The sequence below is a fragment of the Podarcis raffonei genome, chromosome 3, assembly GCF_027172205.1.
Source record: "Podarcis raffonei isolate rPodRaf1 chromosome 3, rPodRaf1.pri, whole genome shotgun sequence".
Taxonomy (NCBI): domain Eukaryota; kingdom Metazoa; phylum Chordata; class Lepidosauria; order Squamata; family Lacertidae; genus Podarcis; species Podarcis raffonei.
In genome coordinates, this window is record NC_070604.1 from 98029155 (window position 1) to 98053740 (window position 24586).

At 46.1% G+C, this 24586-nt stretch overlaps 1 protein-coding gene across 2 annotated transcripts in view; it reads left to right on the forward strand.

Moving 5' to 3' along the window:
• PTPN14 (protein tyrosine phosphatase non-receptor type 14) overlaps positions 1-22819 on the forward strand; it is a 106814-nt gene extending 83995 nt beyond the window's left edge. For both annotated transcript variants that reach the window (XM_053383192.1, XM_053383193.1), the window contains exons 13-19: positions 1923-3403; positions 6152-6295; positions 7993-8211; positions 12348-12476; positions 15433-15664; positions 18163-18326; positions 22248-22819. In XM_053383192.1, the coding sequence (XP_053239167.1) occupies positions 1923-3403; positions 6152-6295; positions 7993-8211; positions 12348-12476; positions 15433-15664; positions 18163-18326; positions 22248-22376 (2498 nt within the window). In that variant the 3' untranslated portion in view covers positions 22377-22819. The remainder of the gene's footprint in view (positions 1-1922; positions 3404-6151; positions 6296-7992; positions 8212-12347; positions 12477-15432; positions 15665-18162; positions 18327-22247) is intronic.
• The last annotated feature ends 1767 nt before the right edge of the window (positions 22820-24586 follow it).

Sequence of the window (24586 nt, forward strand, 5' to 3'; positions counted from 1 at the left end):
TAATACATTGATAGGACTATTAAGTCGTCAAGCGATGGTCATCCTGACAGGCTGCTGCTAGGAGTAGAGAGAAGAAGGAATGGAACGTGGAAGGGAGGGGGGGAAAGAGTGTCTGGGACCTTAAACAGAAGCATTCCACGCTGCAACATTTTGTTACAGATCCCACTTGTTCACGTATAGCCTGCCTAGATTTTTCAAAGCACTTCACAAACTTGATCTCACTTACCTGCGTAATAAACCTGTAGGGCAGGACAATATGGTTACACATCCACAAGAAAGAGATGAGGACAAGAGACAGTGCCTTGCCGTAAGGCTGGTGTGGAGAACCCTTGGCTCTCCAAATATTGCTCCAAACTACATCCCCTGCCATCCCTGGCCATCAGCCATGCTCCCAGGGGCTGATGGGAATTGTAGTTTAGCAACATCTGGAGAGCCAAAAGTTCCCCATGTCTGTACTAAGGCCAACAACTTGGCTTGTGGCAGGTGTGAGATTGAAACCAGAGACCTCCTGGTTAGTAGTTGAATCTCGTGGCTACTGTGCTGAAGTGGCCCCCTGTTTAAGCAGTATATGCTGTCCCACCAAGCTTTGGCTTAATGGTCAGGGGGGGAAATACCACCCCTTTCAAATAGGAGTGTATTTCTCCCCCCACCCGGCCCCACTTCTCTCATTGTGCTGCAGAGAGAGAGAGAGGGAGAGAGAGAGAGAGAGAGAGAGAGAGAGAGAGAGAGAGAGAGAGAATGTATATTTTTAAATGGCAGGAGTCTGACAGGAGAGGGTGGGTTAGGGGAGAGACCATTCCTGATCATTACTATTTCTGCACTGTCATTTCTGCCTGCACTAGAGGCCGAGAGCTTCTAATTCTACCCCACTGTTTGGCTGATTTCTAATTCTAACCCACTGTTTTGCATCCTCTCCCCACCAACAAATTTCACTACACTCAGTATTACAGTAATATGACTGAGTACCCCTAATCCAGCGCCATGTGTGTTAAGATGAGCAAGCAGGCTTCCTGTTTACATAAACAAGGTGGTGGTGGAGGAGGTGAGACAGTTTGCTTCACACATCTGGGGAGATGTGCCTATAGAAAGTCTCCTGTGTTGGGAGGGATGTCTCCCTGTGTTTTGCAGGGATGGGCAATCCGTGTGCACATTAAGAGTCATTTGCCTGCAAGAGTGTGCTGGCTTGTGACGACATTGGCATTTTCTTAATGGAAGAGGAAGTGATTTGTAGCTCTATCCCTGCTGAACACATTCTTCTTCCTGACTATGGCCGGCTCCACGAGTGCCTTGGGCTCTTTCCCCTTCCATAGCTAGCAGTGGGGAGACCCTGCTTGTGCAGGCAGGACGGCGATGTCGTCATCAGAGTTTTGGAAGGCCCTCTCTCCTACTTAAGGGACGCAGGTGGCGCTGTGGGTTAAACCACAGAGCCTAGGACTTGCTGATCAGAAGGTCGGCGGTTCGAATCCCCGCCACGGGGTGAGCTCCCGTTGTTCGGTCCCTGCTCCTGCCAACCTAGCAGTTCGAAAGCACAAATTGCAAGTAGATAAATAGGTACCGCTCCAGCGGGAAGGTAAACGGCGTTTCCGTGTGCTGCTCTGGTTCGCCAGAAGTAGCTTAGTCCTGCTGGCCACATGACCCGGAAGCTGTACGCCGGCTCCCTCGGCCAATAAAGCGAGATGAGCGCCGCAACCCCAGAGTCGGTCACGACTGGACCTAATGGTCAGGGGTCCCTTTACCATGATGGCAATGTTCTGCCTCCACTGTCAGACCCAATATGCCTCTGAATACCACTTGCTGGGAATTGCATTCCTGTTTGCACGCTACCAAAAAACCCGCCTTACATTCTCATCTCTTACTCCACTGTCCTTAGCCTGTTTGCTCATGATGTTTCTTGTTCGTTTCTCGCTTTCTCCTGCCCACAGACAGCATTTTTCACGGAAACGAAGATATGTTTTACTGTAGATCTCAGAGCAGCTTGGACAGGTGCGCGATGGATTTCAGCTACTTGAACGGCAACGTTCCCAACGGCAGCGTGTGCAGCGCCCAGAGCATGAACTCTCTCAACCACTCGCAGAACTTCATCCAGGCTTCTCCGGTGTCCTCCAACCTCAGCATCCCTGGGAGTGACATAATGAGAGCGGACTACATCCCCAGCCATAGGCACAGCGCGATCATCGTGCCTTCCTATAGGCCAACGCCAGACTACGAGACGGTCATGAGGCAGATGAAGAGGGGGGTTGTCCACCCGGACAGCCAGAGCCAGTCCTTGAGGAACCTCAACATTGGGAACACCCATGCGTACAACCAACCCAAAGACCTTGTGTACAGTCAACCGGAGATCCGGGAGAGGCCTCCTTATGCCATTACATACGGGCCTCAGGGCACTTACAAAAAACACGCCGCGCCATCTGAGCAAGTGAACCCCATCAACGCTGCGCAGACGAAAGCAGCGGCCAGTTCCATTTCCCACACTGTTAGCACCCCGGAACTGGCCAACATGCAAGTCCCCAACAACCAGAGGTGCGGTACGGCGCACATATTAAAGAACTACCTTTTCAGGCCCCCGCCGCCGTATCCGCGCCCCCGTCCTGCCACCAGCACACCCGACCTCGCGAGTCACCGCCACAAGTATGTCAGCGGCAGCAGCCCCGATCTGGTCACTCGCAAGGTTCAGCTCCTGGTAAAGACTTTCCAAGAGGACAGCTCCCCGGTGGTTCATCAATCTCTCCAGGAAGTTAGTGAGCCCCTTATGGCGGTCAAGCACCACGCAGCTGTCAACAAGCGCCACAGCTTGGAAGTGATCAGCAACATGGTGCGCGGCATAGAGGCGATGGCTTTGAAGAGCCTCAACGCCCCCCTGCCACGCAGGAACACGTTGCGCGAGCAGGTGCAGCAGGAGGAAGTGGTGCCCAGGGCTCACGAGGTCCAGCAGCTCCCTCACTACCACCACAAGAAGACCTTCTCGGACGCCACAATGCTGATACACAGCAGCGAAAGCGAAGAGGACGAAGAAGCTTCGGAATCGGTGCCTTCCATGGCGGCGCTCCATGAAAACGTGGAGTACAGTGCTCAGCTGCAGGCTGCCTTGGCTAGGATACCAAACAAACCTCCCCCTGAGTATCCGGGCCCCAGGAAAAGCGTCAGCAACGGAGCCCTGAGGAATGAGCAGGCGAACGTTTTGCTGGCCGCCTCTCGAGCCAGGGCTGTCAGGCCAGGTCCTGCGAAAGCCATCAGCATATCTCGGACTGATCAGGCCTCAGTCAATGGGTCCTCGCTCGGCCCATCCATCTCCGAACCGGACCTCACAAGTGTAAAGGAAAGAGTCAAGAAAGAGCCAGTGAAGGAGAGGCCCGTGTCGGAAATGTTTTCGATTGAAGACAGTATCATAGAAAGAGAGATGAGGGTAAGTATATTTTCAATTAGCACACAGGTGGGGTGGAGTGGAATCTCTCAATCGAACTGCTACAATAGATTTTTTTTTTTTAAAGTTTTGCAGAGCCATTGAAAGACTAGACCAGTGTTTCCCAAACTTGGGTCTCCAGCTGTTTTTGGACTACAACTCCCATCATCCCTAGCTAGCAGGACCAGTGGTCAGGGACGATGGGAATTGTAGTCCAAAAACAGTTGGGGACCCAAGTTTGGGAACCACTGAGCTAGACAGTCTTAAAAGGAGAGGTAAAGTCAACACCGTTTTTTAATCGTGTTGGCTGTCAAGAAGTCAGATCAAGAATGTAGCTTTAGTAAAAGTTGAGATTGTAATCATACTGGCTAGAAACTTAATTTAAAGAATGATGCTGAGATTATCGAAGTGCTGTTCACAGCACTTGACTCTGTTGCATACCTTTTTCTTGTTCTGCCATGCTGGGTTCAGAGCTCCTAATCATGCCTCTGAGGTATAAGAGCTTCACATGTAATGATTCAGATTCAGGCACTGTGACAGCATGCCAGCCATAATTAAGCCACACCATAGTTTGAGGAAGTATACAATAGGCAGCCATGGTTTGGAGCTGCTTGTCTGATTTTCATTTCCCACACACTCAGAACTCAGTTTCATGAGTTGACTCCCAGCTCCATGGTGCAGAAACCTCTTGAGGTCCTAGCTGTGGTTTGTCAGTTGTCTGTGAATTCAACAACAAACCAGAATTAGCACAAATTATTTGTGTGCAAATCAGCTTCAAACTGTGGTTCTTGATCCTGGTTTGTCGGCTCCAAGCAAACCATTGTTTGTGAGCGTACTTTGGTACAGCCACTGGTCCTGTTTCTGGAGTGATGCTAAACCATTGTTCAGAATTATGTGAATGAGCAGACGTGGACCTTGGGCTTGCATGTTCCTCCTCTCCTCTCTTCTCTATACACAACTGCAATGAGGAAATAGTAGCACCTTTACAGTTTTTCACTGACCAGAACTTACTGTTGTATCCAAAAAGGACAAACTATAGTTAGTTTAAATGATGGTTCATTGAAAGAAGAATAAAACTAGTTATTAAAACAAACCATGGGCTCAGTTTACATCTGAACTCAGCCTCTGTCAAATACAGTTAAAGGCAGAACAAGTAATTTTGTGAGGAGGCTTTGCAAACAAAGACTGGACTGATTCAACCACCCTGAAAAACTTTTAAACTGCTATTTATTTCAACCTAACACACTCCATTGTCCTGAATGAGAGGCTGGAGCAGAAGGAGGCCTGGACTCTTTCATCAAGTACAGACAAAAATACAAAATAGCTGAAGTCATTATCACACCTCCAATCTCTCTCTCTTCCCCCTCACCATCAAAAGCTACCCACACTGAAGAATATTAATTCATTTTAGGGCAAGGTTTTCTTCCACAGCCACTCCCAAGAGCTTAATTCCTTCGTTTATGCAGTTTCCAGGTCAGCCAGAAGCAACTAGACAGAAATGCATTGCCTCTTACAGATCTGGAAACACCCAAGTTATATGCTTCTGCCAACTACAGAGGATGATGAGGCGATAAGGCTTGGGGAGTGCCGTAAGAGCAGCTTTCCTGGAAACACCTGGATTTGACTTGCAGCTATTCCTTAGCCCACTGAGCGATTGCAGAGCCGAGAAGAGCGCCTTCCCCCAATATCAACCATCTAAGCGGCTGTGATTGGCAGAGGACACACTATGGGTGGAGCCACTGCTGGGTGCTCCCAGATTGGCAGTGACCCTTGCCAATCAAAAGGTCACAGAAGAGTCCATTCATTCAGAGGGAAGGCAGTGAAAATTAACAATTTGTTGTTTTTATTAAGAATAATAAATTAATATGCTGCTAAAGGCTGAAACCAGCTTCTAAGTGGTTTACAGTTATAAAAACCAATTGCACAAGCGTGTTCGTTTTTTTTAAAAAAAAAACCCATAATTAAAATATGCAGTAAAACAGTCCTGTTTAAAACACAGCAATTAAAATGTAGGTCTAGAAAGTGCTTTGTTCGCCCTTAGTTTTAGGAGAATTGATGGTGCTTCTGAATGTTGAACCCACATTTGGAAGTAAATTTAGAGGCAGGGGAAAACGCACACACAAAAGAATAATTTAACTCGTTTTAGAGCTTTGAAACGTTCTCGTTTTACATGTCACAATTTTGCTGCCTTCCACAACACCTCTATCTGGTGGCAACGGAGCATTTCCAATTGGCCTTTTCTTGAATTGGAGGTGGGGTGGGCGTTGGATCCGTATTTATTCACTTTACGCTCAACAGAGCCCATTGTACTAATTTCAATGTAACAATGCTGTTTAAAAATCCGCCACCAGCCTGGGCTTATGTATCATCTTTGTGGTTTGTTTGGCTTGCTTGATGTGGCTCACTCTGTGCCTAACATTTACACACACACACAAAAACACACACAGCACGCAAGGGGGGCGGGAGGAAGAGAGAGAGAGAGAGAGAGAGAGACTGTTTTTGATCGCAGGTCCCCTGTATCGTGGGACTGTTCCTTTGAAATTAAAGCTCTGCACTCATGTAGGAACAGGCCCCCCGGGGAAATAATAGGAAGTTTAGGAGACGCATTTGGATTTGCTCTGCTAATGGCCGTCATCTGCACTCCTCGGCCGGAGTTGTAGATTTTGTGGGAGATTAAAAAGGCATTCCAACATTCTGCTGGCATTATTTCTAATCACCCCGAGATGAAAGCATGCCTTTTCTTGCCAAAAGTATCTAGAGAAACAGAAGATGGCAGGCCTGGAGGCCCAGAAGAGGCCCTTGATGTTGGCAGCGCTCAATGGTCTCTCAGTCGCTCGAGTTCCAGTGCCTGAGGACAGCCAGGATGAAGCAGTCAAGGTGCCAATGGATGAGCGGGTAAGAATAGGACTAGCAAAACAAAGAGCCGCCATTTTGGTTTCTGTCGGCAACGGCTTCTGAAGTATTAAAAACCAGGTGATGTATTGCAATGCCCCAGTTAGCACACGGCTGCAGAAATCACGACTGTGCATAAGACTGCTGGTGTAACATAAGGATGTGTGTAACTGGGGACAGAGCTGGCTCATGCAAATCTTACCTCAGCCATGAGCCCTTGTGCAAAACCTCTGCCTCACAACAGAAGAGTATTTTGCCCACAGAAGTCTCCATAAGCACCAAAGGGTATTGGAATAAATGAAATGTACACACCTGTAGACATTTGTTGTTCCATAAGCATGTTTTTGTAGGATAAAAGTAAAATAAATGGAAACTGACTTAGGCAGCTGTTATCTGCACACCCACAGTGCTTGTTAGTAATTTTCTTTTCTCACTTACACAGTATGGATGCACTCAACGCGTGCAAATGTGCACCATGGTTTCACAGACTTTCACTCGGCGCTATCATTTCCCTCGAAATTTAGACACCAATGTAGGAACAATGTTGCCCCAATGCCCAGTTCCCTTGGTTCCTGTGTTCGCAACGATTTGCCTGTCACCGTTACAACTTCAGTGGCCTTAAGTCTTTCACGAAGTGTTTGCACAATCAAGCACTGCCATCATTATTTAGCTGTGGCCATAACTGTGGGTACAGGCAACTCCCAATTTATGCAGGGGTTACGTTCCAAGGCACCGCGTGTTCAAGTGAAATTGTGTATATTTGAAACACAGTTGAAAAGGCCTGAAAACACCCTGCTCCGCCCTGTTCCCCTCTTTTCTGTGACATTTTTGAGTCACTTCCGGGTGTGGCACATGTGTGTGTGATCACGCTAATATCGGATGTGGTTGAAATGTATAGTAGTGTTCATCGAGGATGTTTCCATGACCAAAGGTCCTTACATCGTAAGACTGAGACTCTAGCCTTTGCAGACTATTTCCATCTAAAGATCAACACAGCCAATTCAGCCCTGCTGGTCTTCCTAGACCTCTCACCAGATTTTGATCCGGTGGACCATGCAATATTTTTTCATCCCCTAGGAAATGAAAGGGTTTTAAAATGGTTCCAAACCCCCCTCCCCCAATGTTACAGTCAGAGAAGGTAATTGGGGATGGGGTGATTATTGATTTCACCTCTTTGTTCTTTGAATGGTCCTTTGGCCTCAAGTGTATACTTCTTCTCAACTGTCTTCTATGTGAAACAGGTGGGATAGATTATCAGGAGTTTTAGATTATGGTGTCATCTGTAAAATACCTCCCCACCCCACCCTGAAGAGAACGTAACTCTGGTAGAGAGTTTAATGCAGGCAAGATGGAAGAAATAGACACCCTTAGCATTCTTTTTTGGGGGGGCTCCTCGGATGACTTATCTCATCATTGAAAGACAAGCAACTGCAGTACAGTGGATGTTGGGTTGCGAACGTGATCCGTGCGTGAGGCACGTTCGCAACCCGCAGCGCCACGTCTGCGCATGTGCAGGTTGCGATTAGGCACTTCTGCGCATACGTGAGTGCCGAAACCTGGAAATAACCTGTTCTGGTACTTCCGAAAACGCGCAACCTGAAGCATCTGTAACCCGAGGTTTGACTGTATTTTATATGAGGAATCACTTTTGAATAGAATGCCCTCTTTTGTGATTTTGTTTTGTTTTAAATTGAAAATAGTGCAAAATCCTGAGGAGGAAACTAGAAGAGGGGATGGTGTTCACTGAATATGAGCAGATTCCAAAGAGGAAGGCAGACGGGGTCTTTACCACAGCGACGCTTCCGGAGAATTCCGAGCGTAACCGTGTCCGAGAAGTTATTCCGTATGAGGAGAACCGCGTGGAGCTCGTCCCAACCAAAGAAAACAACACGGGCTACATCAACGCCTCACACATAAAGGTAAAGACTGGGGGGACGGAAAGAAACTGCCTTAGTGGGTAGGAAGGCTGGGCTTGAACTTGGGAGGCCAGAGTTCAGATGTGAACTGTGCTGGGATGTGAACTTACCGGGCTGGCCAGTCCCCAGACACTCTTCTCAGCCTCAATTAACCTATATACAATCCATGCCTGTCGTCACAGGATTGTAATAATTATAATTTGTTAAACATTTTTTAAACATGAATAGTGCCTCTCCCGCCTTAACCTTTCTTCGTCCTCACAATAACCTTATTCCGTGACTCAGCTTGGGCTGACACAAGGCTTTTTTTTCTTTTTTCTTTTTACCCTTCTCTTCAGCCACACAAAGCAACTGAAAGCAATCATTAATAAGGCAGTCCCTTCCGTCAGGCTTACAATGTAGAGGCAACAGCACAAAGGGAAAAGGGACTTGGGAGGGAGGAGGAAAAAAGCAAACTCGGAGCACCAGTTCACCAGTGTTATTTCTGGCAGGGAAGGTAGGGGGAAGCAAGCTCTGTTCTTTGGCTGATGAATGCGGCCACGTTAGTCTCCCTTTGCCATACTGTTCTTCCTGGAGCCAGGATCCTTAAGTCCCGCGGCCAAAGCCAGGGGCAAGGGTGTGCTGCCCTTCAATTGTGCAGTCCTGGGGCAGCTGGCAGCTGAAGCCAAGTGTAGCTTCTCCCTCTGTGACCAGGGAATAGGGCCAGGTTGATCTCCAGTTTGCCATGATGTTCTTCTGAATGGCAGCCTCCCAGTGGCCCTGAGCAAACATAAGTAGGATCACATTGTTATGTCCCTCTTTTGTAAGCGAAGACAGCAGGCTTCCTTGAGGACACTTTGTGAGCCTGGTAGGGGGGGGGGGAAACCTCAGTGTGGATTGTGGTTTTCACAATTCACTCAGAGCACGCACAAAGATGCCTGGTACAAGTAGATTTGCGTGTTGCCCAGATTCCACCAGTGCAGGTATTATCAGTTATTCATTCCTGTTACTCTGAGTGTCTTGCAACAAAAGTTAAAAACAGGCTGGAAAGCTGTGCGAGTGCTGCAGGTTCTGTAAAGACTTTTGCCTTGAGCCCAGTAAGGCACCCTGGGTTCTAGCCTAGGTGCTGTCTGCAAAGGAAAATCTCTGCCATCCTCAGTCCATTGCTGAACCTTGCTTTGAACTCTGCTGCTTCTCAGACCCTGGCCCTATGCCGTCCCTACATTCTGTACCCTGAATTTGGAAAAGCTGAACAATCTGTGAAAGGAAGGTAGATTTGGGTGGCATTCGTGACCCTTCTCCCTTCTGTTTTATTCTAATTACCCTGCAAGGTAGGTTAAGTAGAGAGGGAGTGTCTGGCCCAGGGTTATACAGTAAGCTTGATGGCTGCCTGGGGATTTGCATCTGGGTCTCTCCTGTCCACATCCAGGACTCTTATCCACTGTGCTTGTGTACACACCATCTACTTGCACTGGTGTGCTTTCAAACTGCTAGGTTGGCAGAAGCTGGGACAGAGCAACGGGAGCCCACCCCATCACACGGATTCGAACCGCCAACCTTCTGATCGGCAAGCCCAAAGACTCAGTGGTTTAGACCCGCTTCCTTTACTTTTACCGTACACACCGTACATTTATCAAAGAAACCTGAGAACTACAATTGGTTAATTTCCTGTGAGTTGTAGCTCTGTGCGGGATAAACTCCACTTCCTAGAATTCTTAGGGGAGACGGAAATGTGCTTTAAATACGCTTTAATTGTACGGCCTATAGGAGAGTGGCTCTGGAAGCAAACCTCTTTGCTCTTTGCGTCAGGAGTGAGGAATCTGTGGCCCTGCAGATGCTGTTGGGACTCTTAACTCTCACCAGCCTTGGCCAGCAAGCCTAATGGTCAAGGGTGATTTGACAAAACTTGAACGGATCTGCTTTTATGAACATTTTCTGCATTGGTCAAAACAGTATTAAATTATGAGCATATCTTGGCTGCAAGACATCCGTACCAAGTTCCAAGCTTGGTTTGGTCATAAATTTACAACGCTAAGCCCTTGTTGAGTCAAAACACCTCTCTAAAACCAGAACCCTGTCAGATTTCTGCCAAAAGATCTGGTGGGTAGCAGATACTGTGTGTTTTTGGCACAACCTACCTCAGCTTGGATGACTGATTACGGAATCTGAATTCCCCTCCCCCCCATCCATTGGGGGGGGGGACAAATCATTTCTGAGAGCATAATTTTGCTCCATCAGGTGGCAGGGGCCCAGAAAGAATTCTCCCCAGCCAGCTTTTAAGAGTTCATATTTCATCTTGTGTGTCAGCCTCGGACGTACCCACATTGTTCTGTAGCGCATGTAGCGACATGTGCTGATGCTTAGTAGTATACAACCCTGTGTGCTGCCAGCACTTCCCCCCTCCCCCTCTTCCAAGGGGCTGTTGCAGAAGCCAAGCAGATGTTCTTTTGCTCAGAAGGTGAAATTGCATCTGCAGATTTTTACCTCTGCCACGCAGCGAGTGTTTTTCACCCAGTTATCAATTTTTAATATCCTGCAGTCAGGGCCGCAGAGTGCTGCCGCGTTCCAGGCAGTGCACTCCCTCTGGACTATTTATGGGTTTTTTGTCCATGCCTTTTGCCAGCAGGCTGGGCGGTTGGACCACGGCGGAGCAAAACTCCTGTAACACTACGATAAGATCTTGCCCCAGACTCCTACGCTGCTAGGCCCAAGCTTCAGTAGGGTTGTCTGCCTTTCCCTTTTTGCTTTGATCCTGGCTGTCAAGATTAACATGCCTTCAGTCTGTGTATGCTAAAAAAAGAAGAAATCTGTTTTCAGTGGGTGCACTCATATCTCCACATCAGCAAACAACTTTCTCTTTACTTTTGAGCTGTTGGAATATAGACACGCTATGCTGCTGGATACCAGTAGCTGGAAATTGCAAGTGGAGAAAGTGTCATTGAACTCAATTCCTGCATGTGGGCTTCCCATTGGTATGTGGTTGTCCACAATAAGAACAGGATGTTAGTCCAGATGGGCCTTTGGCCTGGTCAAGGAGGGCTCTACTTACGTTCCTATGTCCAGATTCTGAATCTCACTGAAATTTTTGGGATCATTCTTAACTAGTTTTTCAACAGCCTTTGGTGTTTCTCACTTCAGATGAAATAAACATGTCTATCTCTCTCACACACAAACACCATAATGATGTGCTCACCTTAGGAGCATGTTTATATAGGCCTTGAATCTTGGGATGGCGCTAAATGGCTTTGGCCCTGTATACCTGAAGGAGCGTCTCTACCCCCATCATTCATCCCAGACACTAAGGTCCAGTTCCAGTGTCCTTCTGGCGGCTCCCTTGTTGCCCACCCTGTGGAACTCCCTCCCGTCAGATGTGAAGGAAATAAACAACTATCTGACTTTTAGAAGACAGCCCCGTATAGGGAAGTTGTTAATGTGTGATGTTTTACTGTGTTTAATGTTTCAATTTGTTGGAAGCCTCCCGGAGTGTCTGGGGCAACTCAGTTGGGTGAGCGGCATATAAATTGTTGTTGTCGTTGTTATCATCGTCGTCATCATCATGTGCCAGAGGCAGACCTGCATCTTCTGATTCAGGTTTCTCCCCTCTACCCCACCACCCAGGAGGGATGGAAAGGGGTTCTGAACGCTGCATTAACTGTTGTTTTTCCTCCACAGCCCTGGTCATTTTCTGTTGCTTCCTTGTTTCCAACATTGCCCTCTGAAGCTAAGCCAACCAGGTCCTAAAGCCAAAATATAAACAGAGGGTCATGTTTTGTGCATGTAAGAAAATTGCATGTTGCTGTAACAGCAGCAAGGATGGGTGAGTGGGTTAAGCTGGCTGATAAGCATGAACCTTTATGAGCTCATGACGAAGAGCATAGGACGGTATCTGGTTCTGAGTCAAACTATTGGTCCATCAGTATGGTTTACCAGTGTCCTGGCAGCTATTTTCCAGGGTCTTGAACCAGCCCAACCTGAGGATGTCAGGGATTCAAGAATTGAACCTTGGACTTCATGCGTGCAAAACAGAAGCTCTACCAGTGAGCTAAGGCCCTTCCCTAACTATGCACAGTTGCTGTGGCAGAAAGAGAGAGGTGAAGATGCTCAATTGTGGCATGAATTTTATAGTAATCTATTGTTCTCTCTTTCTCTCTCTACCTCAGGTTACAGTGGGCGGAGAAGAATGGCACTACATAGCCACACAAGGACCTTTGCCACAAACATGCCATGATTTCTGGCAAATGGTGTGGGAAGAAGGGGTGAATGTGATAGCCATGGTGACAGCAGAGGAGGTATGTAATATGTGGTTGCATGCTAACAAATCTCCCAAGTCCTCTTCACAGGGAACTCTGCAAATTGTACCTCTGTAAGGTGTATAAAGGTAAAGGTAAAGGAACCCCGACCATTAGGTCCAGTCGTGACCAACTCTGGGGTTGCGGCGCTCATCTCGCTTTATTGGCGGAGGGAGCCGGCGTACAGCTTCCAGGTCATGTGGCCAGCATGACTAAACCGCTTCTGGCGAACCAGAGCAGTGCACGGAAACGCCGTTTACCTTCCCGCTGAAGCGGTACCTATTTATCTACTTGCACTTTGACATGCTTTCGAACTGCTAGTTGGGCAGGAGCAGGGACCGAGCAACGGGAGCTCACCCCGTTGTGGGGATTCAAACCGCCGACCTTCTGATCGGCAAGTCCTAGGCTCTGTGGTTTAACCCACAGCGCCACCCGCGTCCCTGAGGTGTAAGGTGTATAGGGGCCTCCTAACAACTCTCAGCAGCCTTAACAAACTTTGGGGGAAGCCATGACTGTTGCTGTCGTAGCAATTTACATATATGGCGTGAATGTGGACAAAGGCAGATTTCCGTCTGTCCCAGCGTTATATCTTATAAATGTGTCCCATCAGAAGGTGTGGTGAGGTTCACAACATGATGGTGATACACATTCCCCATTTTAGTCACTAGCATCTGATACTCGGATAGAACAGCACAATTTGGTGGCCCATCTTCGGGCAGGGAAGTGGGGGAGAATGGGGCAGAGGTGGATTTAGAGGAGCATGACCGGTTTGGTGGCACTGGGAGTGAAGCCTTGGGGGTGCTGCAGGGGCACCACAACTGTGGTGTAGAATGGAAGGTGAGAGGCGGGGGCGGGGATTTGACATTGCACAGGGCGCCACTGAAATTTGAGGCCCCTAAGTCCACCACTGGGGGGGGGGGGGAGTTGCTCACTGCACCACCACGGCCACAAAAGTCCTGGTGGCAATGAGCTGTCCCCTCAGAAAACCTCTTGGAATGGCATTCGTCCAAGTGGGCCTGCCACCGACCTCAGGTCGACCCTCACTGCAGAGATAGGCAGTACATTCAAAGATGTTTTGTTTGCTTGCATTTTCTCTTCCCCACCCAGTCCTAGTTCAAACCTGAGAGCATGCATTCCTTGGGCCTCTGTGGGCTTGCTCTCTACCCTTTGATCAGCTTGTCCTGTGCTAGAGGATAAGAGCGAGAGCCACTCTTGAGATTGGACCATGTTTTATCTTGTGTACGCTAAGGGAGGTTCAAATAGTTGCGTGCATGTTTTGAAGATTTAGGAAGAGCTCTCCATGACAATCTGCTTCTCTCTGCCGGTCCTTTTGCTCTCCTGTTTGCTGTTTTGCTTTTCAAACTTCCTTTGAACCTTTGCCTGGGATGACTCAACCCCTTACAACCTTGTTTGTGTCAGTCTAGCTGGCCACACAGTGTAATGATGGAAGTTTAGCTCCATTAGAAGATTGCTGCATGCCAAACAAAGCAGTGAATTCTGAGAACACAAAGCTGCCCTTATTTGAGAAGAATGATATTCTCAACCCATCCAAGGCCACCTCTGCACTACTAGCATCCTTATCAGCTGCGAATACATCAGAAGTTGTTGTTCCAGTTAAAGTATCCAGTAAAAAGAGAGAGAAAAAGTCGCCTTTATTCCCATGCCAAGCAAAACAGTTATTTCTGTTGTAATCCCACAACTGTATGTTGTGCTATAAACCTGGCACACACAAGTAACCAGCCCTGCATCCTGTTCAGAACTATGCTGCCTTTACAGGCACACAGGAACAGCTGTTCTGTTTAAATAGTGTGGCCCGATTTTCCCCATTTTAAACATTTAGCACTATCAGCTGTTCAGAAGGGGGAGCAAGAGTCCATTAAATGCACAGTTACAGAGTAATCTGACCACAGAGAAAGCCTCTTTCTAAGCGGTGGCAGGCAACAGGGCTGTCTTATGACCTGAACTCTGATTATATGCACGCATTCATATTATGGCTTTTATGATGCTTGGAAACAATGAGGAATCTCCACTGTCCTGAGACGGTGGAAATTTGCAGACAGTAATTGCAGTATGAATGCACACTCCGTGATAAGAGGGCACTCCTGGAACCCCAGGATGCACAGAGGCAAGGGAGATGTTCATGGGGAAACAGTCAAATAGGATCAGTCCCTTGCCCGCTCCCCATTTTCCTCTGATGTCCTCACTCGGCTATTTTCTGGGAAACTATAACATGATGCCCTGAGGTGGTTGCTTGAACTTTGGGTTTGTTGTTATCCCCCACAACGAAGCGCATCTGTGATATTTTCTGTGCAGTGCTGTAAACACACACTAGAAATGCTTTGTCTGGAGCACACAGCATCGTTTGAGGCTGCATGTTGTTGTGCCGTTATTAGTCTCAACACACATTTTGGGACTGTGAACAATTATTTCGAGCCATTCTCTTAATTCCTTTACACGGGTCTTCAGATTTTGCTTGCGGTGTGTACAGTCCATACAGGTGTGCCTAAGGGTATGTAATACTGTGCTTGACTTCACTTGTTCTGTAGCTGTGAAGTCTTCACTGGTTGGTGGCACCAGCTTTATTATGGCGCCCTGAGGGAGAAGGGGTCAGTTTGCGGAGAAGTTACACTTTGCCAGGGTTTTGCCCAGTTTCCTTTGACCCTACAGCAGCTTCTGGGGTAGGAGGAAAGCATTTATGCTAGGGATCAGCAACTGGAATCTGCTGAGCCAAAACTTTCAAGGACAAAGGCTAGAGATGGGTGAGGCCTAGGTAGAGTTTTGAGGCCTGGAGGGCCACGACTGGCCTGTGTTCCTGAAGTATTCCCACCCTTGCTTTAAACCACACTGGCACTGTACTTGATTTTTAGGCATACCCATTGTTCACTGTGGCTTGTGGCTGTAAGAACAGGACAGTGCTGATTTTTTTTTGCTTCTCCTTCCTTTTGCTGTGGGACAGGAAAGAGGAAGAGCCAAGAGCCATCGCTACTGGCCGAAACTCGGCTCCAAGCACAGCTCAGCCACTTACGGGAAGTTCAAGGTGACCACCAAATTCCGCACCGATTCGGGTTGCTATGCCACGACGGGTCTCAAGGTCAAGCACCTTCTGCTGGGGCAGGAGAAGACGGTGTGGCATTTGCAGTACACCGACTGGCCGGATCACGGTTGCCCAGAAGAACAAGGCTTTCTCTGTAAGTTGTGTGTGTGTGTGTGTGTGTGTGTGTGTGTGTTTGAAACGTGGGTGCTTTCTTTTTGTTTTGAGTGAGGACATCAGTGAAGTTGAATTAAATATTGGAGTGGGTCCTTAGAACTATTTGCTGATGCACACACACATATGTGCACACATATATATACATATATATGGTGTGTGTGTGTGTGTGTGTGTGTGTGTGTGTGTGTGTATATATATATATATATATATATATATATATATATGTGCGCTATATAATGATACTGACATTTATTTGTTGAGCTTTAGTTGTAGGGAAGATTAATAATATAATAATTTATTTATATCCCACCCACTCTGAGTGGCTTCCAACAGAATAATAATAATATGATAAAATATCAAACATTAAAAACTTCCCTAAGCAGGGCTGTCTTCAGATGTCTTCTGAAAGTCAGATAGTTGTTTATTTCCTCAACATCTGATGGGAGGGCATTCCACAGGGCGGGCGCCACTACCGAGAAGGCCCTCTGCCTGGTTATTATTATATTTGGATGTGTGCAGGCTGGGGAGAGGGACCGAAAGTTGAACTGTATGTTAAAAAGAATATGTGAAAAACTATTAATAACAAAAAGGGAGGGAAATGTTTTCTCGACTGTGTCAATAGCTTTGTTGTGGAATTGTGTCTAGGCCTTGTGTAGGAGTTCCACTTTGCCAGGGTTTTGCCTCGTTTCCCTTGACACTACTAGGGCAGGAGAAAAGCATGCATGCTAGGGATCAGCAGCTGGAGTCAGCTGAGTCTAATCTGGGGGATGCATATCCCCATATGCCAGCCTAGAGGCTGTGTGAAATTCCTGGAGTTTATGGCAGCAGAAGCTGCTTGCAGATCACTCCATGGAATGGGGATTGAGATGATGGTCCATTGTCCCAGGCTTAAGGTGGTCTTGCGCGTAAAGTGTTTATTGAGCAGAGGAAGAGGCCATTGCTCAGTTGAAGAGGATGTGCTTTGCATGCAGAAGATCCCAGATTGATTCCCTGGCATCTCCAGAATTACCAGCTAACATAGATGGGAATCAGCATGCCCAAGAGCTGTTGCTCATTTTAAGAAGAAAAGAAACTGGATTATGCCAGCACTCAGACTTTGCCTAAATCCCTGAAATAAAATTAAAAATGTGTGATAGTTGCACAAATTCTTTTCCTTATGTCGTTACAACACAGACTCTGGTGGCACCCCTGCATTTATTTGCAAACTTTGAAAATCATCAGAATTTGGAAAAAATGATTGTGACGATGAACAGCATGAAAACTACAGCAAAATTACGTTCATGAAACAAGCAAATAATACATCACAAATGAGTAGATCATATTAATACATAGACAGAGCCCCCATCAGGGAAAACATGGGTGACAGATAAATGAGCAGGCCCCTGAATGCTAATACTGTAGGTACCCGCCTGATGTTCGTTGGGAGTGCATTCCAAGGGGCAGGTGCCACCACTCTAAAGGCCCTACTCTTAGCTGATGAACCTTGGAAGCCTATGGCACAATGCAACATGTCTCTTCTTTAAAGGTTGGGTTCATGTAGACCACAGAGCCTTTAGGTTTTGTTAAGGACAGTAGCCCTCTTCACTCCTAAATAGGTCTGTGTTTAGTAAGCATGTGAGTTAGTGGCGGGATTAGTGGGTCTGAGCATGCTAGCTCTGTCACACACACTCACACCCTGGTTGGCTTCCACAAATTGAAGGATGACTGCAGCAGGGAGCCTCTTGTAATGCAGATTCCATCTCCAGGCTGCCACTTGTGGAGGGTGATAGTATTAGCAATGAAGCTGGTGTGCTTACCACACACCCTTCCTATGTCTACTTAACTGAGGAGGGGTTTTGGGGGGTGACTTTCAGTGACATATAACCCGCTTTAAGAGGACTGTCTGTTATCATGCAAGGCAACTGTTTTCTTTCCTTCTTTGTTACCCTACACGGGGCTTTCTCTGTGTAGGAAAATTTGTGCATGAAATAGGCCTGCTTGAGAGAGACAGAGAGAGAGAGTCAGCAGGCATGTTTGAAATTCAGAGGCATTCTGCAAGGTAAGGAGAGGGCCAGATGGATGCTCCCTGCCCATTAGATACTGGCTCTGACAGGCATTTGTTTCAAGGGGACCTTGCTGCTGTTCTGATCCCAGCCTGTTAATAGCAGGAATTGCTGTAAGTAATGTCTACAGTCATCTGCTTAAGGGACTTGGGGATTTGCAGAGGGGGGAAAGAGAGAGAGTGTGTTATTTTTTTCTTTTAAAAAAAGAGCTGTTTAATTTAAAGGACCGAAGTCCCAAGTAGTAATTGACACCCTGCTGCTTCTTGCTTAACTCAGTGCTGTTTGCTGTCCAGAGGCCAAATAATTAGTGTCTTCTAAGAATGGTAAATTATCATAATTTAAAGGGAAGCTTGCTCCTCCATGCATTTGTCCTCTTTTTATGTGAAGCTGGGTAGCATTTCAGGAATGCGATTTCCGTTTTATTCCCGCCACGCAGCCTATTTGGAAGAGATCCAATCTGTGCGACGCCACACCAACAGTGTCCTGGACAGCAGCAACAACTGCAACCCCCCAATTGTAGTTCACTGCAGCGCCGGCGTGGGGAGGACGGGGGTCGTCATTTTGACGGAGCTCATGATTGGCTGCTTGGAGCACAATGAGGTGAGCAAACGGGTCTTTCAGAAGGTGGGCCTCTTCTTGCTTAAATACAGGTGTGTTCCTGCTGCAAAACGTGAAAGTATGTGGGGAGGAGGTCCACAAATTCCAGAGGGTTAACCAGGTTAAGTCTCAACAAACACCCAAAAGCCTGGCGGAAGCTTTTGCAAATTGCTTCAGCAGATGCCCAAAGTGGTTGTCAGGTGTTGTGAAAAAATGGAGCGGTGCAAGAAGTAGTCTGTTGACAGTTCTTTGCAAAGCTTAAGGTAAGCAAAACGTCCGTTTACAACACCTTTCCAAACTATTATGCGATTCCCTTTAGATAGGTTTTATAACCTGACCCCAAGACTGGTAAGCAAGGTTCATTACTTTCTTTCAAGTAAGAACTGCGCTCTTGGTGCTGCTTCCTCTACACACCCACCACCTTTAAGGTACTTTTTTCAGGAACAAAATGGCCAACCAAGGTAATCGGATATGGGCTGGCAAAATGAAAAACACATTTTTGCAATACTGAGTGCAAAAAAGAAAATGTTTTCATTTAGAGAGTTGCAATAAGTATGCCGTGACATATAAAATATTTCTCCCAGATCGCTAAACATTAAGGAAGCTTGACTTGGAAAACAAGGATGTAGCAACTGATTTGTTTTTGCATCAGGTAGGGGGGAAAAGAGAAATATGGCAGATGCTCAGTTATTGGGCTGGGCTGTGCGAGTCCCAACTGGTCTGCATTCCCTGCCCCCATGCCTGAGCCAGGCTAAGTTCTAACTGGCTTAGCAAAGCAATTAGATCATGAGCTGTTTATCAGATTCCGCACAGCAGCATTCTTTAGTAAGAGTGTGCAAGTATAGCAAATTTCAGAATAGAGAGCTGGCATTCTTAACCTGCATCTGCCTGAATGAGGTGCCTCAAATGGATTGCTCCATCAGGAAACCTGGTCAATGTGGTCCTATTCGGGCTTTGCATTCTGGTTGGTGCTGTCTACCTGGTTCTAGACTTGGGTATGTGTACCCCACTCTCATTCTTTTCAGGGAGAAAGTAATACATGAACTGGACTGCACTATTTTTTTAAAAAATAATAATATTTGCCCTCATTAGTACATTAGTCCATGCTTTGCACGCAACAAGATTTCCTTTATTTAAGTTTTCCTTTATTTAATTTTTTATATCCCAGCCTCCTAGCCTAAAAGACACTGCTCAGGGCAGCTAACTACATGAAAAATTGCCATTCCTGAAAACAATACAAAACAATTCCAGAGAGACCAAGAGACCAGGTGGCGGTTTAAACAAAACACCCTAAGAACATTGTCTGCCTCTATTGCTGACCGTTCGCCATAATAAACATTGATTGATTGATTGATTGATTGATTGATTGATTGAACATTGTCTGCCTCATAAAATAAAAGCCTGCTAGAATAAAAAGGCTTTCAGTTATTGACAGCTGCAAAAATAAGTATTGCAAAGAACTGGAAATAGAATGGCACCCCAGGATTGGCAGATTAGCTTGATTAAAATACAAACCATCGTAATAATGACCAAACATGTTACAGAAGAACCAAGTAAGTTTGTAGAAAGAGGGTCTCTTGTTTGCAATGCCTTAGAATGATAAATACCAGAACAATATTCAGCTGTACAGTGCTTTTGCTTTATTGTAAATATATAGCTCATGAACGATATATGAGCAGATTGCAAACTTATATAAAAGCTGTACAAATCAATATTACTGGCAAAAAGGAGTGAGGGAAGGAGCTAGCAACCTTCACGGGGCAAGGCGTTCCATAATCTGGGTGCAGCCGCTAAGAATATGCTCTCTCTTGTCCCAGACTGTTGTGATTTCACTGTAGCTGAAACACCAGGTCATGGTGGCAGTGCTGGGCACGATCTCTGCCTGAGGCCTTTGGAGAGCAGCAGACAGTTCTAGCCAGCTGTCTGCCTCAGTATAATGCTGGTTTCATCAGCTTCTTTGGGTAGCTGGGGAACTGCTGACCCTCCAAAAATTTAGTACAGGCCAGATGATTAATTCATGGAGGATAAGGCTGAGTGGCTACTGGCCACGATGGCTGTGTTCCCCTTCCACTGTAGAGGCACTATGCCTCTGAATATTGGTTGCTAGGAATCACAGACCGGGAGAGTGCTGTTGCCTCAGAATCCTACTTGCAGAATTCCATAGGCATCTGGTTGGTCACTGCTGAACTTGATGGGCCTTTGGCCTGATCGAGCAGGGCTCTCCGTATGGTCTTTCTCCTCGCGGCGAGGGAGAGGAATGCATGAGAAGTGAAATTACTACCATCTTGAGAACTTCCCAAAGTGCATCCTTTGAACAAGCCCTGTGATGCAAGATGCAATTATTTAGAGTATTTGTACCTCTCTCTTCAGCCAGAAAGGCTCCCAGAGCGGCCTACATGAAATCAAAGCAAAGTCCTCTTATTTCCGTGGCAAGGGAGCTAAAGAGGCTCTTGCCACATTGGCATGGTCTGTGCCAGTCTTCCCCAACCTGGTTTCCTCCAGATGTTTTGGATCACAAACTCCAAGCCGGCTTGGGGCTGATGAGGGTCTGCAGTCTGTAAACATCTGTTGGGAACCAGCTTGGGAAAGCCCCTTTTTGTGTGGAAAGGGAAGTTTCAGAAATGAGGTTGTCTGTACACTGGAAACGAACGTGGTTTGGTGAATGAAACTGGTGTGAAATCCTGAGGTTAATTTAGAGGGAAAGGACAGAAGGCATTTGTTCTTGGGGTTGTCGGAACACGCCTGGGGGGCACACGCAGCCCCCGGAATGAGACAGACCTCTCTGGGTGTCTTTCTTATGAAGCGCAGCCCGGGACAATCACAAATTACTCCCAGTGCGCACCAGCGACACATCTGAACAAATGTGCACGCTCAATCAGCAGAGTATAGCAGAAACGATCATGAAGCATGAGTGTAGCGTTCTAAGTGATTTATTAAGCAATATATACAGGACAAAGCAATCATGGCGTCCTCTCACTTCTTCTCCAAGAGAGAAAGAAAAGTACAATAGTACAGTACAGCAGAAGAGAGATAAGACTGACTTCCGTTCTCACATTTTCCAAGCCTAGAAAGTAAACACTGACATGTGATGTAACAATCACACATCCAGCAACAGAGGAGTGAAATTCTAACAGGGTGACTCTTCCAGTCAAAAAGATAATGGCAGAGTTGAAGAAGGTCATTGGTGAGATAAAGTGATGAGGTGAGAAGTGTACTAATTCTACAAAGGGGAAAAGCCTGGCTGGTGGGTCAAGAGATTCGCCAGTCCCCTAATGACTGTAGTCACTAGGTGAGTGAGGGGAGACTGTCGAGCCATTGATGCAGAGCGAGCAATCCTCTCAGGTGAGGAGCTTGCGGCCTGGAAGAAAGAGCTGGCTGTTGCTCAGTGACAGATGTCCTTTGATTTCCCAACCTCTTTTCTAGGAAGTCATTACTGTTCTCTTTTTCTCATATGAAGACGATAATAAATGCTTTTAATGGCTGCTCCATCTGCAGTTTGCTCTAATTTTGCCATCTTACCTATCTCCACTCTGTTTTCTGCAACTTCATTCAACGTACCAGTTTTGATAGCTACTGAGAAGGGCTGGGTGATGTCTGGTTTTCAACATCGTGATCTATCACCAGCTAAACATAGCGCTATACCGATATATCACAATGTCTGAAATGAGGATGGAACTATGTAGAGGCAAACAGGGTGATGTCCTGGCAACCTCTACTACTTTAGGGTTCTAAAATGGATACATCTTTTACTTACCTTATGTTATTAACATTTGTTATTTTAATGTACAGAGCAACAGGGGCGGCAGGAATCATGAGGGAAGGGATAGCCGGCTTCACGGTTTCTCCCACGTCACAATTTTTTTCACATATTTATATTTGTACATGTACATATTTTTACATATTTATATTCCTTCGATTTTGCAGAGAGTGGATGTTCCAGTGATGCTGCAACACCTGAGGGAGCAAAGGATGTTCATGATCCAAACCATCGCTCAGTATAAATTTGTCTATCAAGTCCTCATCCTCTTCCTGCAAAACTCTAGACTCATTTAACAGCCTCAGAAGAGACCCAGCTGTTTCCCCATACATGCAGCCTTCTGGATCTGGCTGAGAATCCCTCCCTCCATGTTGTTGTGGGGGGAGGGGCGTGTTCTTTTGGCAGTATTTTGTGACGAATACGCAAAATTGACAGTAGGGAGACCTTGTTCTTCCTACAAATTATTTTATACGAGATAATTTATTATTATTATTTTTCCTCGCAATGATGTGTGAATGTTCTTAATTTGTGAAACACGTTATGACTTTGGAATTATGGAAACACATTTCATATGGCTGACCTTCTTTTTACAACCTGACAGTTCCTATCTGACAGCGTTCTCTCGACTTTTGCGTTTCTGTACGACCTGGTATGCTGTTTTTATTCTTCAATTTGGAGGGATGCAACCTATTTTCAGGGCATAGAAGAGGTGACTCATATTAAAAAATAATGGAATTTGTCCGAATCTAAAAGCAAGTATCTTTTTCTATAAAGGCAACTCCCAATTTACGCAGGGGTTACGTTCCAACGCACTGCACATCTAAGTGAAACCATGTATTTTGAAACACCATTGAAAAGGCTGCAAACACCCCATTTAGCCCCCTCCTTGTTCTGCCCCCTTTTGTGACATTTTTGTGATGTTTTCGAGTCACTTCTGCGTTCGGTGTGATGCGTGTGTGTGTGTAGTCGCACACATATCAGATGCGCCTCAAACAGTTGCTGCCTGTAATATTACGTTGCTCTGTGTGATGCATGCAGCTTTTTATAGGAAAGCAGCTGGTTTTCCAGTCGACTTTTAACATCTAGGTGAGCAGCTTTGGGCAGGAATGCTCATAATGTCTTGGTGATGGTGAAAGCAATACTTTTGTATGTGTAGCCACAAAAAAAGCTCAAATGGTTTAAATAGAATCTGTCATTGACATTATCCTCTAACACCCCAGACGCACTTCACTTCCTTTTTCTCCCATAAATGGCTCAGGAAAACGATTTCACTTGACTAAGCAAAGGATCTTGTGAGTAGAAATGGATCACCTGGTCCTGTTTCTGGTTGTGTGTCAGTTTGTCACATGTTTTGGCTATCAGTCACATTCCTCCTTGTTTTCACATTAAATCTGATTTTTTTTTTTTATTTTTTTTTTAGAAAAGTAAAACTCTGTACAAAAACTCGTATTTAAATACAAATCTAAAAACGTATTCTAAATGTGTATTTAACTGCATATCTTAATGCAGAAGAAATGTACGGGTTTCTAAATGTATTTTACTGTAAAATGCAGATTTTTTTTTAAAACAGACAAATTTTTGGTACTTTAGCGTGTAGCAAAATTTGGGAAAGTGCAAAACCTGAAGAGTGATGATTTTCCATTCCATGCCTTTGTCCCCAGGAAATGAGAATGGGGCTTGTTTGCTTAAAAAAAATGCAGACAGGGCAAAATCCCCACCCACCCAGCCCTATCAGTGAGTTTATGGAACATTTGGGAGGGAAACCGGAACTGATTTTGTGTGAAAACAGTATGTGGATTTAATTCTGGTAATGATCACAAATTCCTTGGCTGAGCACGCGCTCAGAGGCTCCCTTCTCTTTAATTCTTATTCTTCGCTTCCCACTTTTTCTCCCCTTGGTGGACATCAGAGTTCTAGTACAAAAGAAAGTTGGAAGCCTGTTCAGGCCTTGTTCAGGGAACCAGCCACTGGGAACTTCTGTGCAGGCCAAAGAGATTTCACAGCTCCCACTCATTTCAACAGACCTCATAGGTACCATAAATATCCACGCTCTGATTCCTAGAGTACGTTTTTATGGTAAAGAAATACTTTCGAACATCAGGAGCTGCCTTGTATTGTGAGTCAGACCTGTGACCTCCTAGTCTAGACCGGCAGTGGCTGTCCGGTGGCCATTCAACTGGGAAACCTGATTATTGGCCATGGAATTGTTTGCAGGAAGAGGGTGCTTTCCTCTTCTAAGCTGTGCATGGCCCCTCCTTCAACGATGCATCTATGATGTTCTGTAGTTGGTTCTTTGGCCTTCTGTTTGTTTATTTCCTTGCATGCCGTCAATTTCAGGCAATAGTGCTTAAGCAGCTGTTGCTGAGGTTGGCAGGCAGCTGGTACCCTTCTTCCCCAAGAGCAACATTGGATGTAACAAAAGAAAGCAGGGACAAATCCCAGTTTTTATTCATTTAATCAATCGTATGGATTTGTTAAGTGTGAATTAAAAAAAGTGGGTGGAACT